Here is an 18,692-nt window from a genome sequence, read left to right on the forward strand (position 1 = left end):
AACCACCACAACTTCCACTTCCACTTCCTTCCCACTTTCCTTACAGTAATCATCACGACCTCTGTTCCGGCATGCAGAGAACCGATTACTCTCGTTAAGTCCAGACTAGACTTATTCTCTCGTTACCATAGTCTCTGTCTCTACGCTCGCTCGTCTTAATTAAATAACGATCCTACATCATCTCGGAGACGATCTGCAAAGCACGGATCGATTGGACAAAATGTTTAACAAGGTGGTACGTTTGGAAGTTTGGAACCCCGCGGTGTCGTCACATTGCAATAATCTTGGAGAGAAATATAAATACTCCTCGATGCTCTTCACGTTGTTTCTATTTCTGTTGACTTCTTACTGATACGATCCTTCTCGCCAGATCCAAGTCGCGCTCCTCGCGCTTTGCGCCAGCACCGCACTCGCAGTGCAAACTCTTGAAATCAAGGGCGCCGACTTCGTCAATTCAGTCACCGGCAATCGTTTCCAAATAGTTGGCGTCGCATATCAGCCTGGAGGACAATCTGGATATGACCCTTCTTCTGGCGTTGATCCACTCAGCAATGGGACCGTCTGTCTAAGGGATGCTGCTCTGATGCAGCAATTAGGTTCGTACTGAGGATGCGGCGCATACTGTGAACTGGGGCTGATAGTTTTAGGGGTCAATGCTATTCGGGTCTACAATGTATCCCCGGATCTCAACCACGACTTGTGTGCTTCCATCTTCAATGCGGTTTGTTGATCCCTAAAGCCTCCATGTTGGCTAGGTCTGACAATCAATAGGTCGGCATCTACATGCTACTCGATGTCAACTCTCCGTTGTCAGGGGAAAGTATTGACAGAAGCAACCCTAGTGGCAGCTACACTTCTTCTTACCTCAACCGTACATTCGCTGTGGTGGAAGCTTTCAAGAGCTATCCCAACACCCTGCTATTCTTCTCTGGTAATGAAGTCATCAATGATTTGCCAACAAGTGGACCAAATCCTCCATACATGAGAGTGAGTGCTGCGATGCTTGAATGGATCAAGCACAAAGTGCTGACATATCTAGGCCGTGACGCGAGATCTCAAAAACTACATTGCTAAGCACTCGACCCGAAGCATCCCTGTTGGATATTCCGCCGCCGATGTTCGTGAGATCTTACTTGATACTTGGAATTATCTTCAGTGTACCACGGGTAGCGATGCGTCAGATCCTTCTCGTGTTGATCTATTCGCCCTTAACAGCTACTCGTGGTGTGGTGACTCCTCATTTACAACATCAGGCTACGATGTTCTCGTGTCGGACTTCAGCAAAACAACCGTTCCGGTCTTCTTCTCAGAATACGGCTGCAACAAACCTTCCCCTCGTGTCTTTACAGAAGTCCCGGCTCTATATGGTCCTCTTGTAGCCCCTGTACTATCCGGAGGACTGGTCTACGAATTCTCCCAAGAGGATTCGAACTTTGGTCTCGTCACAATCAACGCAGATGGCTCAGCCAAACTCCTCTCGGATTATGACGCCTTGCAGAAGCAATACAACACCCTTAATGTAACCACTCTTCAAAGCGAGGCTGCGCAGAATACCACAGTATCACCGCCTCAGTGCTCCTCTTCGCTGATCACCAACAAAGGTTTCGCAACCAACTTCACGATCCCGTCCCTTCCTGATGGAGCAGAGGACCTAATCAACAATGGCATCAGTAATGCTCCTGTTGGAAAGATCGTTACTGTGTCTGATACCAAAGTTACCCCGCAGGTGCAGGGGAGCAACGGTCAAGCTATTTCAAACCTGGCAATCACGCCACTGAAAGACGATGAGAGCAACACCCCAAGCGGACAAACGCAAAGCGCATCGACCCCAACTAGCTCAACCACTAGCTCCGCCCCAGCTGCTACAACAAGCAAGAAGAGTGGTGCTTCGACTCTCCAGGCAAGCCTGGGCGCTCTTCTGGCTGTTGGTCTTCTGGCTGTTGTGTTGCTATGATTATACTTGAACACACTTCGCTTCTTGTGTATAAATGTTATTACGCCATCGACGAGCTATGTGTTTATGGAGGGAGTTCCCTGGAGTTTCACGAAAAGTAATTATGGAGCATTTATCGCCAATCTGCAATCACTGGTTGGTTGAAGAGGGGCCTGGGGCCTTTGAATACCATAGATTAGTTAAGCCAGAAATTTTTGAATTATAGTGTGCACTGACAACTTGACTCAGTGTTGTGAGCTCCCATTTGGTTCCCCGACTTTCTTCATAAACGAGCCCCTTTCCCTCTACCTAGTGTCTGTCTTGTTCTACCATTGACAGGAAAGCCCCGAAGGATGACCAGGTTCAACACGTTCCACATATTCCAAGTTGACAGCAAATGCCAGTAATAGCCCAGAAGGTATCCCTCCCTAATTATCGCGAAGTAAAATTCTCTCCCTCGGCTTGAGCACATCAAGACAACTAACTACACAACTCGTCTAATGGCAACCATCTACATACAATTCCCGCCAACATTGTTTCTTCAACTGTAATCTTTATTGTCTCTAGAATACCTATCTATCTATCTATCTATCTATCTCGTCCAAGCACCCTCTCATCTCAAACCCTGCTTTCTATATCCTGCTGTTGACAGCCAGGACACCTTCCCCTCTTCACAAGAACCCTCACTTCATCACCGCCCGGACACACCCTTCTGTATCTGTACTCGGCGCAATATAGGACTATCTCTGTTGCTTTGCTGTGGCCGCATGCGGGGTAGGATCGGTCCCAGAATATGCACATTGGGGCTAGAAGGGGAAGAGATGGTGTGTTTTGTTTCTAGGAATGGATGGGTTGGGTTTATATCTGGTTGTTTGTTTGTGGGTCGTGGAGGTGTAGGTGGAGGTGGAGGAGGTTATACTTGTTTATTTATTTATATTTTGGGCGGTTTGAAGGGTGGTGGGTGTTGTTGATGATTGATGTGGAAAAAGGGGCAGGGTTGTGATTGTATTGCTGTGAGAGTTTAGGGGGTGTGAATGAATGGGTTGCTTGAGATTCGAGGAATGAATGATCATTAAAACTACAGGGTGTATTGCTATATTAGTTTTAAAGACTGGCGTGAATCTTTCTTGGGTGAACTTGAGGCTGTGTTGATCTCTGTCTGATACAAAGATGGCAGCTATAAATTGTTATTGCCGTGATTCATTCCCCAAAGTGGATAATGCTGGTGATGTGTCAAATAAAAAGACACTTGCTGGGCGAACTTTACACTTCACGTAGCATTAATATTGAATCACTCGACTTAGGGGAAAGAGCATATTTATGGTTGTCAATTCCTTCTACGTTTCATGCCTCATAACCAGAACCCGCCATGCCTCTGAAGGTATCCAGCTGGTGTAATACCGCCCCCTAAAACTCCCTCTTAATCCCATTCTTATTTGCGCCCCATCAAAACAACACACATAATGCAAATCCCAATATACACAACGCCTCCCAAGTTGAGACACCGAATGAAAGAAAGCCAAAATGCATCAAAGCTTAGTGATAATGTCCCGTGGCGCAGAGTCGCTCAGTCTCCGCGAAAAGGGCAGGTCACTGCTCGATCCCCCACCATCAGGACTACCACTCGGTCCAGGCCCAGGCGAACCCCCAAAGCGCCTCTGGTTCTCTTGCATTCGGAACCTCATTAGCCAGCGAACATGCATGCAGGTAACTTGTTGCGTGCTCCTCAATTCTGAAAGTTCGTTCTTTATGGGTATAGTTTCGTTCAGGAGCATCATTGTGTTCTTCCCTTGAAAATCAGTCAACTCATTGGAGAGCTGGCTGAGACGGCTCTGCTGTGATTCCAGCAACGAGAGGAGGTACTCGTGCCCAGAATCTAGGGGCTCTGTATTTGCTGACTCGGGGAGGTTGGCGAGAGATAAATCCATCAGCTCCATAGGCCTGTCTGAAGCTCTCTGCGCACTCTCTAGAAACTTGATGCGGCGCTCCTGGAGATGGTTGGTCTCCGCCAGACTGCGCATATCTGACCGAAGAAGCTTGATTTCTTTCTTCAAGGTGTCTGCCATCGGACCTACTAACTTAAAACTGCATTCATCTGCGTGTAGATGTAGATCAGTTCTCTTTGCTTCGTGCTGGCAACCATATTCCGCCCAGTTGCAAGGTCGAATGACGTCTGGACACTCTTCATGGTGTTCGGACTCCTTGCACCGGAGAATGTTGACACCACAGTGCTCGCAAGCCTTCAACTTTTCGTTGCAAGAAGCTTCCCGGTGCTCTTCCATCTCTACAAGTAGAAGCGTCTCTTTACAGTCTGGACATTCCACAGGATAGTGCAGACAACCTCGACCAGACATCCGTCTCTTCACAACTTCTTTGCAATATTTCTCAGAGTAGATGCCAGGACACTTCACATTAGCCTCCGGGCAATATTTCTCCACATGATTTTCAAGCATCGACCGAGCGAATGAAGAGGCACAGCAGGGACACTTGGCTTTTAGAGAATCCAGTTGGTTGTGGACCATTTTGGGGGCTCGGCTAACCCCATCACTGTCCAACGGTGAGCGGTCGATTGGACATAGTTTAGTGTTGGACAAGGCGTCGGTGATACATGCGCGACAGAAGATGTGATCGCATTCGGTCAGAACAGGATCGACCAGCGGGCACCGACAGATAGGGCACACAAGATTCTCATCGACAGCTCCATCGTAGGTAATGGCTCTTAAGTCAACTGGGTGACGAATGTTGAGACTGGATGTTGACGGCGTCCGGAGATGTTTGTATAGACTTGACGATGAAAGACTTGAGCTACTGCCTGGTGTATACGGGGCACGGTCATCGTTGTCGACCTCAGTAGAGGGAGGTAGTGAGGGGTCTAAAGGGCGATGCCCTGCAGGAGGCATGTTGCTCATGTGTTCTGGAGAGGGCCCCTTTCCTTCCCTTCAAACACCGATTTGACTTCAGGCTGATGTATTGCTACTAAACTTAGCAAAGATGCAAGCTGGAATCGAGGATATGTTGACTAGTTACTTGTAGTCTCACACGTGAAGTGTTGTTCGGAGAAACGGAGGAAGGGCGTGTCTTGGTGAAAAGGTGAGAGGATAAAAGTCTATGAGAGGTCTCAGAATCACAGACTAGGAAGTCTTACAAAAAGGCCGCATGTTTTGTTACACAGGAAGGAAGTCTAAGTGAAAAAGAAGAGGCGCATTGTCAAGGTGATAGGTAATAATGGTACTGTAAGAAGAGAGGCAGCCGAGTCCACCTTTCATATATGGTCCGTATCGTTCTCCGTAGAGCCCAGCGCCTCCGTTGATTGGCCTATTCATGGTGAACCGTGAAGGCAGGGCAGTCAGGCCGCTGACGTTTGACCATCCGAAAGTTGACACTAAACGCTTATAGTTCCAGTCCAGGTTCATACTCTACCACTGCAAGAACTACATTTGTATACGGAGTTCAAACAATTACTACTGGTAACCAGCAAATCCTCCTCCTACCTTCTTCCGCCACTACGACGACCATTTCCCTCGGTTTCCTTTGCCTGGTCTGATCTTCGTAGCCTACTACTTACTTCCTATACACTCAGCCATGGCAAATCCCAATCAGTACTTCCTGTTGGCGGATCACATCAAGCTCTCCTTATTGGAAAGACAGCGGGCCATTTCATTAAACCTAGAACCGACATCTCAAGATGGCCATATATCCAGATCTCTAGATTCATTGCGGGAAGGATTGGAGAGCGTCACAAACGAACGGATACGATTAGAAGAAGCAGGAGAGACGTCGTAAGCAGCTTCGACTCCGGGTGTTGCTTGCGATCAAGGAAACTAATGAAGAATCCAGAGCATCTCTCACTATGCAAGAAACGGAACACAAACTACAAATACAGTATAATGATTTAGCATCCCAGTTCCGCGGCACTCCAACAGATACCACCGCCTCAACAATGTCCCAACCCAACAACCCCTCTCTTTCCAGCGACTTCACACGAGCCTCCGAACGACCTCGAATTACGTCCTCTTCCTCCTTTCTCAAGAAATCTCTCCGCGGTACAGATAGCGCAGCCGCAACCAACTCCCCCAAATCAGTCCGCTTCTCAGACGCACCAATCATCCAAGACGAAGACGAGGCTCGAAATGCCCTCTTCCCCTACCGGGACGATCCTACATCTGGACCTCCCGATCAATCACATCTCGATAACCAGCAAATCCATACCTATCACTCACAAGTCCTGGCTGATCAGGACGAGGCGCTGGATCGGTTAGGGGAGTCGATAGGGAGGCAGAGGGAGCTGAGTATTCAAATAGGAGATGAGTTGGACGAGCATGTGCAGATGCTGGATGAGGCGGATGGGCATGTGGAAAGACATACAACGACGTTGAATAAGGCGAGGAAAAACCTGGGGACTGTTGCGAGGAAAGCGAAAGATAATATGCAGTTGACGATTATTTTGATCTTGATCATCATCCTTGTTTTGCTTATCATCATACTTAAATAGTTTGAGCGCTAGACACTGTTATAATATTGCTGCATTACTGGTGTTTTGGGACACGGAGCTGGATTTGTAAATATTGATAACTATGATTATGGACGGGTCACAGATCTGCAGCTAGGAGCGATTCTGTGTATTTGATGTCATTTCATCCTGCTACTATACAGCTCTGCCTGCTCTCCCTGTCCGCTCTCCCAATCCTCAATCTCATAGCCCCGGATCTTGACTTGTACCGTGCCTATTTGTACAATCAGCACTACCAGAAGAAACTCAACACCAGGAACCCCACCTACTTATGCTTCTTCTCTGCATGGTCTGCAGTCTTCTTCTGCATCTCCTCAATGGAGCCATGTCCCTCATGACGGTCCGCAGTAATAGCTTCCTCGCTATCACTCGCAAGCTCTGGCTTCCAGTGCCCCTTCCCGTCCTTCTGCTTCTGCAACTGGTCTTGCTTGTGTTTCTCATTGGCTTCGGCGGCGTCTGGATTGTCTATATATCCCCTCTTGTACATCAGCCTCTCTCTTCTCCTGTCTGGCTATTTGCCTGCGCGTTCGTTCAATCCAATTGGGGAGATAGGTAGGTACTATGGGAAGAAGGGAGGGAGACATACGGCGGTCACTCTCCTTCAAGGCCTTCATACTCGAACTCGTGAATGCCCGCGAGGGACTGGTAAACACTGGCCGAGCGGCAGCGAACCTCGAAGTGCGGTAGATGAAGGACATGTTTCTTCTTACTTCTATGCATATCAGTTTTCTCCTCTTTCTTCTACCTCAATTGCGACTTACATGTGGAGATGTCAAAGGTAGGAGATATCAAGGGATTGAGAAGTGTAAAGTTGTAGAAGTAGTCAATTGAGGGGATATTCCGAAAGGACGATGACGATTGACCAACTACCGAGAACTTGAAATGCGCTTAATTGTCACTATTATTCATCTAAACTCTGTAGTCCAATATTTTGTTCAGGTACAGTGGGAGAGTACAAGAACCTCGGATATGCCTCGAGCGAACTCTCACATACGTCATCGAATAAGTGGAATGAGTACCGAGTAGTGGGAGTGGGAAACCGCGAATGAGGGGGCTTTGAAACAAATCATCCGTTTTCAGAGGGTACCTACCTACATACCTAATGCAGAGAGTCAGCTGCTGGGTACTTATCTATCGCCTCACTTGAGGGCATGTTGTTGTCACGATACTGTAGGGCCGAATCTCATGATGGTGGTGAGACACCAAAGTTGGGAGGTCACTTGCACAGAAAGGACTGCTCGAGATATTGTGGACTCTGACTCGAAGTTCAACATTGGGTATATGTGAATGAAGTACAGTAGAATTGACAGCTATTACCGTCCTGTATAATGAACAAGAAGATTCCCATTTAAATCCTTAAACCTATCCCAAATATATATGCCTCTTTGCCAAAAGGAAAGGGATGACCAAATATTGAAGCCCAATACCCCGCCCCAAGTCTTAAAGACATGTATCTCATAAATAAGCCCGTCCTAGATATGATCAAACGCAAATGCACCTATTGCCAAATCACCCCGCTGAAAGCACCTATGACCAACACCAAGGACAGAAGCGCTCATCATCATCATACAAAAGCGCGCAACATTTGTCCACACCAACACCAGGCCGCCTACCCAACTGTTCAATAACCAAGGGGAATCTTGCCAATCCTTGTAGATACCCGAATAAACACCTGCAGAGAGCCCTCTGCTGAAAAAGGAAATCATTCTATGTAACTTTGGTAGTATATCTTTTTTTTCGTAGACCATGTAAAGACGCCGTTTCGTGTACCACCTATAAGCAATACCAACCTAAACACCGTCGCCAATATATGCAATGCGCGCTCGAAATCAAACCATCATCAAGGGATGGAAACACTCGTACAAAGGTATCGATATTGTTGTGTCGCGCCGTTCGCAGGCTCAAAGAATTTAGGTGAAGGGCGATGTGTAGAATTTATACAAAGAATTCGATGAGGAGAAATGTGCCGTAACCAAGGAGTATCGATGCCGAGCAGGGGTGCCCGCCCAGGATGTGATTTGACGAGAATGCAGAGAACAATTAAGGGCAGATGAAAGGCAAGCACTACTGATCGATGAGATCAGGAGCGGGCAAGTCTACCAACGACGTCCCATTGTCTGGCTTTGCATCCTGGCGGGCGACACCGATTGAGGGGGACTCGACAAGTTTATGCCCCGAGTACTGGGGTTGACGATGGGGATAGCATTACGAACCCGTGTCGCTGATGGTTGATGCAGCTTGAGAGGTGTCGGTTGACTTTGATAAGAGGAAATGTATGGGTTCGAATTGGAGTTGAGAGAAAAGTGAGAGTCCGGCGTTACTTGGTGCGATTGCGGACTGGACTCAGGGGAACCGCTGGAAAGCGACGAACGATCGGACGAGGAGGAGATCGAAACCATGTCGGTCTCGGTGAGAAGATTCGGACAGAACTCCATATCGTCATCCAGATCAAAGGAGCGCATCGACTCAAAGCGCTGTCGGAAATTCGTCACCACAGCAGCCTCTTCTTCTTTCCTAACGTTGCGAAAGGGTTTGTGGGCAGCTAAGCGTGGTGCTCGGCGCCCACGGCCGCTGTGGTGGGACGAGGCCGACTGCGCATTCGCAGCATGTTGTTGATGGTTATAATGGTAGAAAGATGACATGGCTGCTCATGAATCTGGGTTTGTCGGTGAGGCAGGTGGCTGTTGTTGTGTTGGGTAATTGTGGGCCGAGTGAAAACAAAGGATCTCGAGGAAGGATCTTACGTGGCGATGCTACGAAGGTGAAGAGCTGAGACGATTATTGGACTGTATAAGATTGTATTATGTTGTGTTGTATGTTGGATGCGATGAAGAGAGGTGGGTGGGTGGGTGGTTGATGATAAGAAGAGCTTTAGGGAAGAACGAGGAGGGGGTTGGAAGGATGAGAGCGAGAGTGAGAGAACCTGGTGTGAAGCCATGGGGTGAGTGAAAGTAACGAGTTAGAGGCGAGTGGCGAAATGGCCTTTCCTAAAACAGTCTAGAGTCAGTTTAGATGAGCCAATTATAATCATTGTGGCTGTACTACTTGTCTACTTGCATTCCTGCCGATGGACTGCAAAGTCCCCAACGAGTTCCGCATTCGGTGCATCCAAGAGTTGAAGTGAAGTCGAAACTTTCCGATTCACTCCGCTGCCTCTATACTGGAGTTCATCTAAAGGGTTTTCTCTAGATCCTCTTATCTGCTCAGATATACTCCGTACAGTAGAGTAGGTAAACATGATGCAGCGTTCCGCTGGTCCCGGCCTGGTCTTGTTCGGGGGCGGTGAAGCGAGTCAGGGCTTCAATTGTTATTGTCGCTCTGAAAGCATACTTCGCACACAGTCTGAGGAGTACAATCGTCTACGTTCTTGTGGTACTGCAGCTGAGCCCCCTACAGTACTATACCTACGAGCCTACCTGGACTTCAAAATTGTATTTCCGTTCTATATCGGGGATTCTGGCCCTCCCTCTCGATGATATCTGGAACAAAGCAGCTGCAGCCAGGGTGATCGGCGGCTGTTTCGCTTGGTTGAGTTGAACAGAGATGCGATGCATCCCAATTATCGCGTTGCGTTACAGCAGCCGGCGCGGCGTCAGCACTCCAAGAGACTACCGCATGATGGCACTGTAAGCTTCCCCTTCTGTTCCCGCCCAACCGCCCTATCCTATCCCAAACACTACCCCACTTGCAGGCCGCGGCACGCTTGGTGCTCCTCCAGTCCACTTCTAGTCCAGTCCAGTCCAGCCCGCTCTGTTTCTTGCGCCAGCCACGCAAACCGCAATCATATTGTTGTATTATTGCCCTGCAGAGAGGATGGGACTGTAAGTGTTGCCAGCCTATCATCAACGGCAGGAGTATCTAAAAATTGCACATTGCATTGTTCCTGTCCAGTTGTTCATTTGAGCTGCATGCACCCCCCTTGAGTCTCAGTCCCCACAGGAGGACAACACAGCCTGTCGCGCGCGGACGTTCGGCCTGTCCGCTGTCTCCTTTGCCTGCAGACTGCAGGCCTCTGTTCCAGAAGACCATAAGCTGCACCTGCCACCACACCAGTTCCCCACGATGGTCTGTGTTTGACGTGCCACCACCTCACCGCCAGGTGTGACCCCGCTTTGCTACTGAAGATGCCTTTGGAGGTTCAACTGAACTTTCCAGATGAAAATGAGAGATCTATTGATACATATGCTTGGCGAATTTTCGCATTGCTGGCCTCAGTGGCCTGCCCTGCCACAATTTGGTATACAGCATCAAACATCGGTTTCTGGGGGCGGAGGATCCTGATCCATCTTACCGAATTCTTCCTCGATTCGGGCACGGAGCTCAAGGTGCTGACTGTCTGGGGTCGTCGGCTAGACTTGAAGCTTATGGCAACCTCACTGTACTACCTATTATGTTTGTAACATCGTTGAAGCAATCATTGAATTAAACTTTATCACTGCGTTTGGATTTCCCCTTAAGAGTCGCTCCCGAGCCTTTTATATGAGTAGCTTTTTGGTAGTGCCAACCCCTGGCTATATGACCAACTTACCTCCGTAGTGAAGCCCTGCTGAGGTACTTTGTTGTGTGTGTATACCAAGAGCGTTTCAATGTTTCTATCAAATATTTGCGGGTCCGCAATCTTCTTCGTGTTGCAGCCATGTATCTACTAGAGCTACTTCTTACCATAAGATTTTTCACCTCGAGGTGATATTGATAGGCGGGCATCGATGGAATACTCGTAGCGTGCTTCGACTTCTAGACGACAACCTCTATAAGGTATGTTTGCATCATGCTCCTAATAGAAAACCCAGATCAATAGATAAGTTCTACTATCGGGCGGTGCATTCCCTACTTATCAAAACGCTCCTTGCCTGCTACGGCAAGTCCAGTTCAAGATTCTTGTAACATCAAATAGTATAAACCCATATCTCTTGCAGAAAGATTATTGGTATATCATGATTAAGAGTTGAATATCAACCCGGGGGAACGCACTGGATCGAAACAAACAAGCGGCTACTATGACAGTGTCTACTCCTAGACGCCGAGTTTATAAATACTTCACCGTGGGAAGGTCAAAACACCCTTCGTGGACTTGACAACCTTCATATAAATCCAAATTCTTGCTTCATCAGATCCAAGATATCGTTGGCAAGGAAGAAGGTCCAATTGCAGAGTCGTTGGCTAAAGTGCAAAGACGGGTTTGGTTGAGATTCTATTGAAGCACGCAAGCAAATGGTTGTCAGGCTGTATTATTTCACCCCCTATCTCGAGACACGCATTCGCCGGTTAGAGGAGAGAGGAGAGACATGGTAGAAGGATTTGGCGAGGGAGGTGAGGAATGGAATACCTTGGGTGGCTAGAAAGGGGAGAATAGAGGGAAATATTGTTGGAAGAGTTGAGTAGAAGTGAATTTCCAGCCGTAGACGAAGGCAGTGCTAAGAAAGATTAATATGAACTGATTGCTATAGTTAGACCCTGAGAAATTTGTAATTTATTGCGTTTGTATTTGCTTAAACTCCTTTATTTTAAAATATGTAGCCTATATCTATCTATGAGGTTGCGGCGAACAACTCTACAAAAGTGACTCCTAGGAATATTAGATGTGGGAAGGATCTCGTATGGCTGTAGTTGTAATGGAATAGGCGCAGAGCGAAGATGAGTCCAATAGTAAATAACTAGGAAATCTGTATTGTCACGCTTTCGTCTCTTGCTTGTTGAAGATATACAAGCCAACTAACTTGCCGATATCATTTGCATCTATAATTGCTCTTCTATAATGCTTCCTCTTCAAGTTTTTTGCTGTCTGGATGCATGTGAGGGAGGGATGCAGATTTCACTTAAAAATGGTCAGGTAGGATGTCTAAATTATGTATATCTAATTGATTTCCAATTCATTTATCCAATCCTCGAGCTTTAACAAAGCGATTGATCTGCTCCCTTGTGAGCTTCTCGTTGTACTGCTCATACACTTCGTAGAATGAAATGAGTTCTTGAGTGCAATCAACAATAGCCTCAATATCGATGTTGCTTTCCGCAAGCCAGTTTGCCAACCTTTGTAGTTTTGTACGCGCTCCACCGCCTTGCTTTTCTGGAGCTCCGGCTTTGGGCTGGCTGAATGAGCTCAACGCAGCATGTGCCGCACTTGCGATATTACCGGCCGAGTTGTTTGCAGACTGAGCCCCAGTCTGGTTTGGCCGAGGCACCAAAGCAAGTAGAATCGCCATAATTGCAATAATGTGAGGCGCGTATAGGAGAGGCAGGTCGGTCATGCATTGGTCATTTATGATAGACCAAGCAAGAACAGACTCCTCTTGAGTAAGAGAGAATGTTCCTTGAAGTGCGGTTAAGCTCCTGTAGGGATGATGTACTATCATCTGGGAGCTCATTTCGGATATAAGGAAGAATTCGCATTCGCCCAGTTTCGAAGTATCGCTGCTGAAGAAGTCTAACAGCTAGAGTCAGCCTGGGTTGTAGGAGACTAGGGATAGGTAGTACCTGGCCATAATGTTCTGCCCTCGCTCACGACAAGCCTGATGTGATGAGGGCATTCTTCCATCTTGCATGCCAGGTATACTGCTGTTGCAATAACTAAGTATGGATTTGTCCGTCTGATCTCGACCTTTGAATAGAATCGGCGAATGTATAATTGTGCTGTTGCCATAGCTTGTTGTCGTACACCAAGACGCTTTGCGAGCCGACCAATTTCTGTAGCATAGAATGATTAGTCCCATCCATTCACAGGTGAAGCCTCCTATAGCACTTACGCTGGTTAAAATATATGCTGAGATGTCTCAACTGGGCAAGAGGGTACATCTGCACTAGATTCTGATCCTCATCTTCCAGTTTCTTCCGCAGAACATCTAGCTGCTCGCGGGTGGACTGCCAATGTCGCCGCTGCGTCGACTCCCAGTAATTGGCAGCCATGGTAGGATATACACTTGTCGATTAAGCCATATAAATTGGTGTTGAGGGGGTAGCACGGTTGACCGAGTGTCATCTAGAGTTTCGACGTGACGAAAGAGACATGAAGGTCGAGTTTTCCAGTTATTCGTATTGTAACATTGCAAAGAAACAGCGAAGGAAGGCAGGAATAGGAGCACAACTTGAGAAGATCAAGAGCAAAGTAAGAAGAGAGAAGCCATAATACTGTATATAATGATTTGCAATCACGGGGGCGTGAAAGGACAAGCAGGTGCTTGAGTTAATCCGAGCCGACTATCACCACAAAATTGGCTTCTGGAGGTCCTTATCAGTATACTACAGCGACCCCTATGATGCTAGAAACACGCTATAGTGACGATCTTGGCTCAGTCTCAGTGCTTGTTTTCTAGATCTACTCGGACGCAAGATTGCGGCTATACACAAACACAACGTATGCCCGCCCGCACCTATACATTCATGATACCCACTTCGCTTTCTCGGTCACTGTAGATTGCATCTGCTCTGTCAATTGGCTTTGGCCCTGGCCCTTCATGCGATGAGCTTCAGATGATAGGAAGTTGGAATAAAGGGTCAGCATGGAGATCCCGGAGTCTCAGGACTCTCGGGACGCGCGCATCCAGCAATTATGGCAGAAGTTAGATCCGCAGAAGAAAGGAGAACTGGACCTCACTGGCTTGAGAAAGGGGCTTTCTCGAATCGACCACCGTGAGCAAGCTAGCGACTTGAGTTTTCTCTTCAGTCTGGAAATGCTAACTAACCGGTCGGTATATAGCACTCAAAAACGCGGATGATATACTCAAGGATATCGTCAAGGCCATGGACAAGAATGGAGACCAGGTCATACAATACGAAGGTATGTTTGGAGCCTATTCTTTGCGCTTTTCGCTCTGTTCCTTCTTCCCCTCCTCAAAGTTGTCAATATGATAGGGCGTTACCAACAACGTTTGCTGGACTTTGGCTGACATGACTTCTGTATAGAATTCCGCACATTTGTCGTCAACACCGAGAGAGAGCTACTTTCCCTCTTCGAGTCCATCGACAAGGACCACAACGGGAAGATTGATAAGGACGAATTGAAGGCTGCGTTCAAGAAAGCGGGTTTGGTTGTGCCCAACTCCAAGCTGAACAAATTTTTCTCGGAGGTTGATCAGAACAAAGATGTTAGTTTATTCCTTGTGTCTTATATCAATCACTAATTTTACCTAGGGCTATATATCATTTTCGGAATGGAGGTAAACCAATTTTCCCCAGGTGGAGTCTGCGCTTTACCCTATTGGCACATATGATAGTACAAAGTTTCGCTCCAGTGGAGATATTAAGACAACTTCTCGAGAGGGCCGGGAAAAGTACCGCCGCACAGTATTGCTCACTCCGAGTGAGAGATTCTGGTCGTTTAAAACTTGGATCTCGGCGCCCCTCGAAAAGCTCTTAATTATAAGCTTGCGGCGTAACTCTAACTTGATCTGTGTGCTAATACACGCGGAACATGTGCTGCTGTTACCATTAATACCATTACTAGGCTTTCTCTTCTGTTCTTTTCTTTGGTCTTTCGGTTTCGAGTTAGGCTTGCCTGCGAACTCTAGAACTCGTCGCGCTGCCCTTATACCAAACTAAGGACGCCAAAGTGCGACTTGAAGTCATAATTAATTCACTGACTGACATTCTGATTTTGACAGGCACTTCCTGTTATTTCTTCCTACACACACCGAGACGCCTGAATTGAAGGCGGTCTTATCGTACTATTCGTCGACGATTACACTGAATTCTGAAGGCGACAGCAACGTCAGCGAAGAAACATTAGAGGGTCTAGGTAGAACACGATTTTCGTTTATAATTTCAGCCCTCATCGGGAGTCTTTTTGAAATCACAGCAACACTGCCCAGCAAGCGAAGTCGTCCCTCCCCATCCCCAGAAGACCTGGGCATCGCAACTGTTCAAGACGCAGCAACTGGCGCATCCATCGACGGAACCATGTTGGACCCAAATAGAGCTCGCCTTGCTGAAACAACTCTGAAGAGTGGACTGGAGGCTCTACCGCAGCCAAACGGAACACCGAGCACGAATTCAACTATCCAGCAGCAGGAGCTGTCCGGACTAGCTCAAGTCCTCATCGCCAGGAACAAGAAGTCCTTCCTGCAAGAAATCACGCCCGATCCCGGTTAATACAATTCTCTACTTTATATTTTCTTGGCACCAGACTTTGCATATGTATGGATCTCATACTAACATAATTGCTCTCCAGGATACTTCCTCGCAGGTGGGATCGCAGGCGCAATCTCTCGAACTTGCACAGCACCTCTCGACAGGTTAAAAGTATGCACATATGCGAGGCATTAGTACGTCACTGACTTGCCCTAGGTCTACCTAATCGCCAACATCAGTACTCCTGCGAAAGAAACTGTCGATGCAGTGAAGAAAGGCAATGCTGCAACTGCAGCGAAACATATTGGCAGACCTTTGGTTGATGCTACTAAGGAGCTATGGAAGGCCGGTGGGATGCGTAGTTTGTTCGCCGGTAAATAGACTCGAAGCAAGCTCTGAGTGCCCACTAATATACCTAGGAAATGGGTTGAATGTGGTCAAAGTTATGCCCGAGTCGGCGATTAAATTCGGCTCTTACGAAGCCACAAAGAGAGCTTTGGCACAACTCGAAGGTCACGGCGATCCAAAAAAGATAAACCCCTACTCTCAGTTTGTCGCGGGAGGAGTTGGTGGAATGGTGTCCCAGTGAGCAGCCATACCTCTAGTTCATATTTGCCATCATTGACTTTGAACGATAGGCTCTGTGTGTATCCGATAGACACTCTAAAGTTTCGGTAAGCACATCCCTTCATTTCTATCATCATGCGGACGCTTACCGACCACTAGAATGCAATGCGAAACTGTAAAAGGGGGTCTTCATGGCAATGCACTGATCATAGCGACGGCTAAAAAGATGTACAAGCAAGGCGGCATACGATCCGCCTACCGTGGCTTGACCATGGGTCTTGTTGGGATGTTCCCGTACTCTGCGATCGACCTAGGCACCTTTGAATATTTGAAATCGTCGATAGCAGCCCGAAAGTTACGCATGGGCTATAGCCAGACAGATTCTGCCCCAGGGTCATTTGCGACCGGCTGCATTGGCGCGCTCTCGGGATCACTTGGAGCAAGTGTTGTCTACCCAATAAATCTCCTACGGACGCGACTACAAGCTCAAGGAACCGTATTACATCCTCCGACCTACGAAGGAATCTGGGACGTCGCACAAAAGACCGTTAAGAACGAAGGTGTTCAAGGGTTGTTCAAGGGCATCACACCAAACCTGTTAAAAGTAGTGCCAGCAGTCAGCATTACTTACGTGGTCTATGAGAAATCGAAGCACATTTTACAACTCGAGGAGTGAAGATATCCGCTCGACGAGAAGGAAATGACAATCAGAAACACGCGCATTCTATTCCCAAGCCTCGAAATGGGAAATGGTACTTCCTGGCCTTCGGGTTCTATTGCTTCCGGTACATTATTTTGACCGTTCTAGCATAAGAAGGCTGTTGCATTGGCCCGGCGTTTACTAGCATTTTTGGAGGAATCATTGGCGTTTGCAGGATACCCGACGGCCCTATCATAGGCATACGGAAGATGCGAGAGGGCCTTGCAAAGGATGAATTATCATGCAGTAGTACCGAGAGGCTGAAGCACATTAATGACAGTACCATCGAAACCAATACAGATTTAAAGATGCGACCTAAGCATATTCGACTGGTAACATTATGTGATTTCTGGACAGCTTCCTATTGCCAGAGTTTAGGCTAAGATTTATTCAATTGATTTCCCGTCTTATGTAACCCATGGCACTCTTTCTTTACAGCTAAACTTGAGAATCTATCCTACATGAAGAACACATCATCAGATTATATAGAATTAAGGGCTGCTACAAGATGTACATAATCGTAGCTCCAGCCTCATGAACAGTGACTACCTCTTCCTGATAAAAGCTGACTTGGTAATGACAGCCCAGCGGTATACAGTTTCTTGTATCTTACCTCCCACTTCACCATATTCTCGATTTTGTGCGGGCCGATGTTCAGCGTAGGAAGTGCCAGGACTATTGCCTCGCCATCATCTCCTGGACCGAAAATTGCAGGGAGAGTGTACCTTGAATCCACAGGCGCAATATGCTTCAGCAGCTTGTGCAAGGGGTTCCACATTTTCATAGGAAGCGACTGCTTGAACATGTTGTGATCCTCTTTGCGATAGGGACGGATGAAGAGAGGCACCTTGCAGTGATTCTGTATACGAATCCAGTATCGTCCATCATAGAGTGTCCATTCTGACCAAGAAGATTCTTTGCGGTGGGGAAAGCTGATGACTGGCATGGATGTGCTAGTACTGTGAGGCTGTCGCGAGATGAACCATTCACACTTTGCGCCATCGGTAAGACGCTCGAATTGAACCCCTGCTACGGTGAACTTGGGTGGTTCAAAATGCAGCTCTTCAGAAAGCCAGAGTTCGGGAAATACCCGCTTCAGGGTACGGTACACGACGGACGTCTGGACATGTTCCTGGGGCGTGACTAGCATGATGATCCGCCTCAAGACATTCGCTGCCACCAGCTTCTTGTCAGTTAGAACGGGTATGGTAGAATCGTTCATATCGTTGAACTGCACGGTCAGAACACCGCTGCGGGTGTCGAACCGTTTGATGCTGCACTGCGAAAGACACCACTCCGTCATCTCAAGCTGTGTATTGGCCAATTCCCGGCATCTGCTCGACAGCTTGACAAGGGCAGACTTTGTCAGGGCAGCAGGCATAGTATGCGACTTGTAAAGATGCCTGATTGCATTCCTTGACGTGAGCGTGGGATCCATGTTTGTATGGTCTTCGAACCACTCTATTCCCCCAGCCTGACAAGTAGCGATCAAACGCTCTTTCCCAAAATCTAGAAAGGGTCTATAGATTTTAATACCACCAGTTTCGGGGATAGGCTGAGGTATTAGCTTCACGTTTGGCAATGGTTGGTGTGATTTGTATTGCACGGGCGCCTTTCTTCCCCTCCAAGACTTAGGGGCTATTCCACCACTCTCGTGAACGCCATGTATACCATGACATTCCGGGATTTCGGAATCAGATTTCATTCCCAAAAGTCCAGGTCTCTTATGGCCACTGGTCAATCTCATCATCACAGTCTCTGCCTGATCATCTCCATGGTGGGCAAAGAACAGCGAGTTGATTCCATGATCTCGACACGCTCTGCCTAAGACTTGGTAACGGTATTTCCTGGCCAAAGACTCAAAATTAGGCATTTCCGCAGGCTTGTCAGAAGTGGGCCACTTCATTTTCAAGATGCTG

General features: G+C 47.5%; 8 protein-coding genes across 8 annotated transcripts; 3 read left to right on the forward strand and 5 right to left on the reverse strand.

Moving 5' to 3' along the window:
* Positions 1 to 220: 220 nt before the first annotated feature.
* Positions 221 to 1,954, forward strand: gel2 (1,3-beta-glucanosyltransferase; the record flags this gene model as incomplete). Its single annotated transcript, XM_031152301.1, has 5 exons — positions 221 to 235; positions 371 to 596; positions 648 to 721; positions 772 to 987; positions 1,040 to 1,954. The coding sequence occupies 5 exons, from the start codon at positions 221 to 223 to the stop codon at positions 1,952 to 1,954; spliced, it is 1,446 nt and encodes a 481-aa protein (XP_031002184.1).
* Positions 1,955 to 3,462: 1,508 nt separating this feature from the next.
* On the reverse strand, positions 3,463 to 4,833 carry traf6-b (TNF receptor-associated factor 6-B; the record flags this gene model as incomplete). Its single annotated transcript, XM_031152302.1, has 1 exon — positions 3,463 to 4,833. One exon carries the CDS (start codon positions 4,831 to 4,833, stop codon positions 3,463 to 3,465), a length of 1,371 nt encoding a protein of 456 aa, XP_031002183.1.
* A 682-nt stretch (positions 4,834 to 5,515) lies between these two features.
* syn8A (Syntaxin-8A) lies at positions 5,516 to 6,425 on the forward strand (the record flags this gene model as incomplete). Its single annotated transcript, XM_031152303.1, has 2 exons — positions 5,516 to 5,712; positions 5,771 to 6,425. 2 exons carry the CDS (start codon positions 5,516 to 5,518, stop codon positions 6,423 to 6,425), a joined length of 852 nt encoding a protein of 283 aa, XP_031002199.1.
* A 201-nt stretch (positions 6,426 to 6,626) lies between these two features.
* Positions 6,627 to 7,141, reverse strand: LHYA1_G007375 (uncharacterized protein; the record flags this gene model as incomplete). Its single annotated transcript, XM_031152304.1, has 3 exons — positions 6,627 to 6,657; positions 6,713 to 6,950; positions 7,030 to 7,141. The coding sequence occupies 3 exons, from the start codon at positions 7,139 to 7,141 to the stop codon at positions 6,627 to 6,629; spliced, it is 381 nt and encodes a 126-aa protein (XP_031002182.1).
* Positions 7,142 to 8,539: 1,398 nt separating this feature from the next.
* Positions 8,540 to 9,085, reverse strand: LHYA1_G007376 (Uncharacterized protein; the record flags this gene model as incomplete). Its single annotated transcript, XM_031152305.1, has 1 exon — positions 8,540 to 9,085. One exon carries the CDS (start codon positions 9,083 to 9,085, stop codon positions 8,540 to 8,542), a length of 546 nt encoding a protein of 181 aa, XP_031002181.1.
* A 3,228-nt stretch (positions 9,086 to 12,313) lies between these two features.
* Positions 12,314 to 13,346, reverse strand: SSN8 (RNA polymerase II holoenzyme cyclin-like subunit; the record flags this gene model as incomplete). The annotated part of the gene is made up of 3 exons (XM_031152306.1): positions 12,314 to 12,867; positions 12,918 to 13,127; positions 13,187 to 13,346. The coding sequence occupies 3 exons, from the start codon at positions 13,344 to 13,346 to the stop codon at positions 12,314 to 12,316; spliced, it is 924 nt and encodes a 307-aa protein (XP_031002180.1).
* A 593-nt stretch (positions 13,347 to 13,939) lies between these two features.
* Positions 13,940 to 16,749, forward strand: SAL1 (Calcium-binding mitochondrial carrier; the record flags this gene model as incomplete). Its single annotated transcript, XM_031152307.1, has 10 exons — positions 13,940 to 14,069; positions 14,137 to 14,217; positions 14,343 to 14,524; positions 14,616 to 14,752; positions 15,041 to 15,522; positions 15,607 to 15,677; positions 15,723 to 15,879; positions 15,926 to 16,091; positions 16,145 to 16,180; positions 16,233 to 16,749. 10 exons carry the CDS (start codon positions 13,940 to 13,942, stop codon positions 16,747 to 16,749), a joined length of 1,959 nt encoding a protein of 652 aa, XP_031002200.1.
* Positions 16,750 to 17,274: 525 nt separating this feature from the next.
* Positions 17,275 to 18,679, reverse strand: LHYA1_G007379 (putative tRNA(Ile)-lysidine synthase; the record flags this gene model as incomplete). Its single annotated transcript, XM_031152308.1, has 2 exons — positions 17,275 to 17,328; positions 17,387 to 18,679. The coding sequence occupies 2 exons, from the start codon at positions 18,677 to 18,679 to the stop codon at positions 17,275 to 17,277; spliced, it is 1,347 nt and encodes a 448-aa protein (XP_031002187.1).
* Between the last annotated feature and the right edge of the window lie 13 nt (positions 18,680 to 18,692).

This window comes from Lachnellula hyalina, assembly GCF_007821495.1.
Source record: "Lachnellula hyalina strain CBS 185.66 chromosome Unknown contig00183, whole genome shotgun sequence".
In the NCBI taxonomy this organism is placed as follows: Eukaryota; Fungi; Ascomycota; class Leotiomycetes; order Helotiales; family Lachnaceae; genus Lachnellula; species Lachnellula hyalina.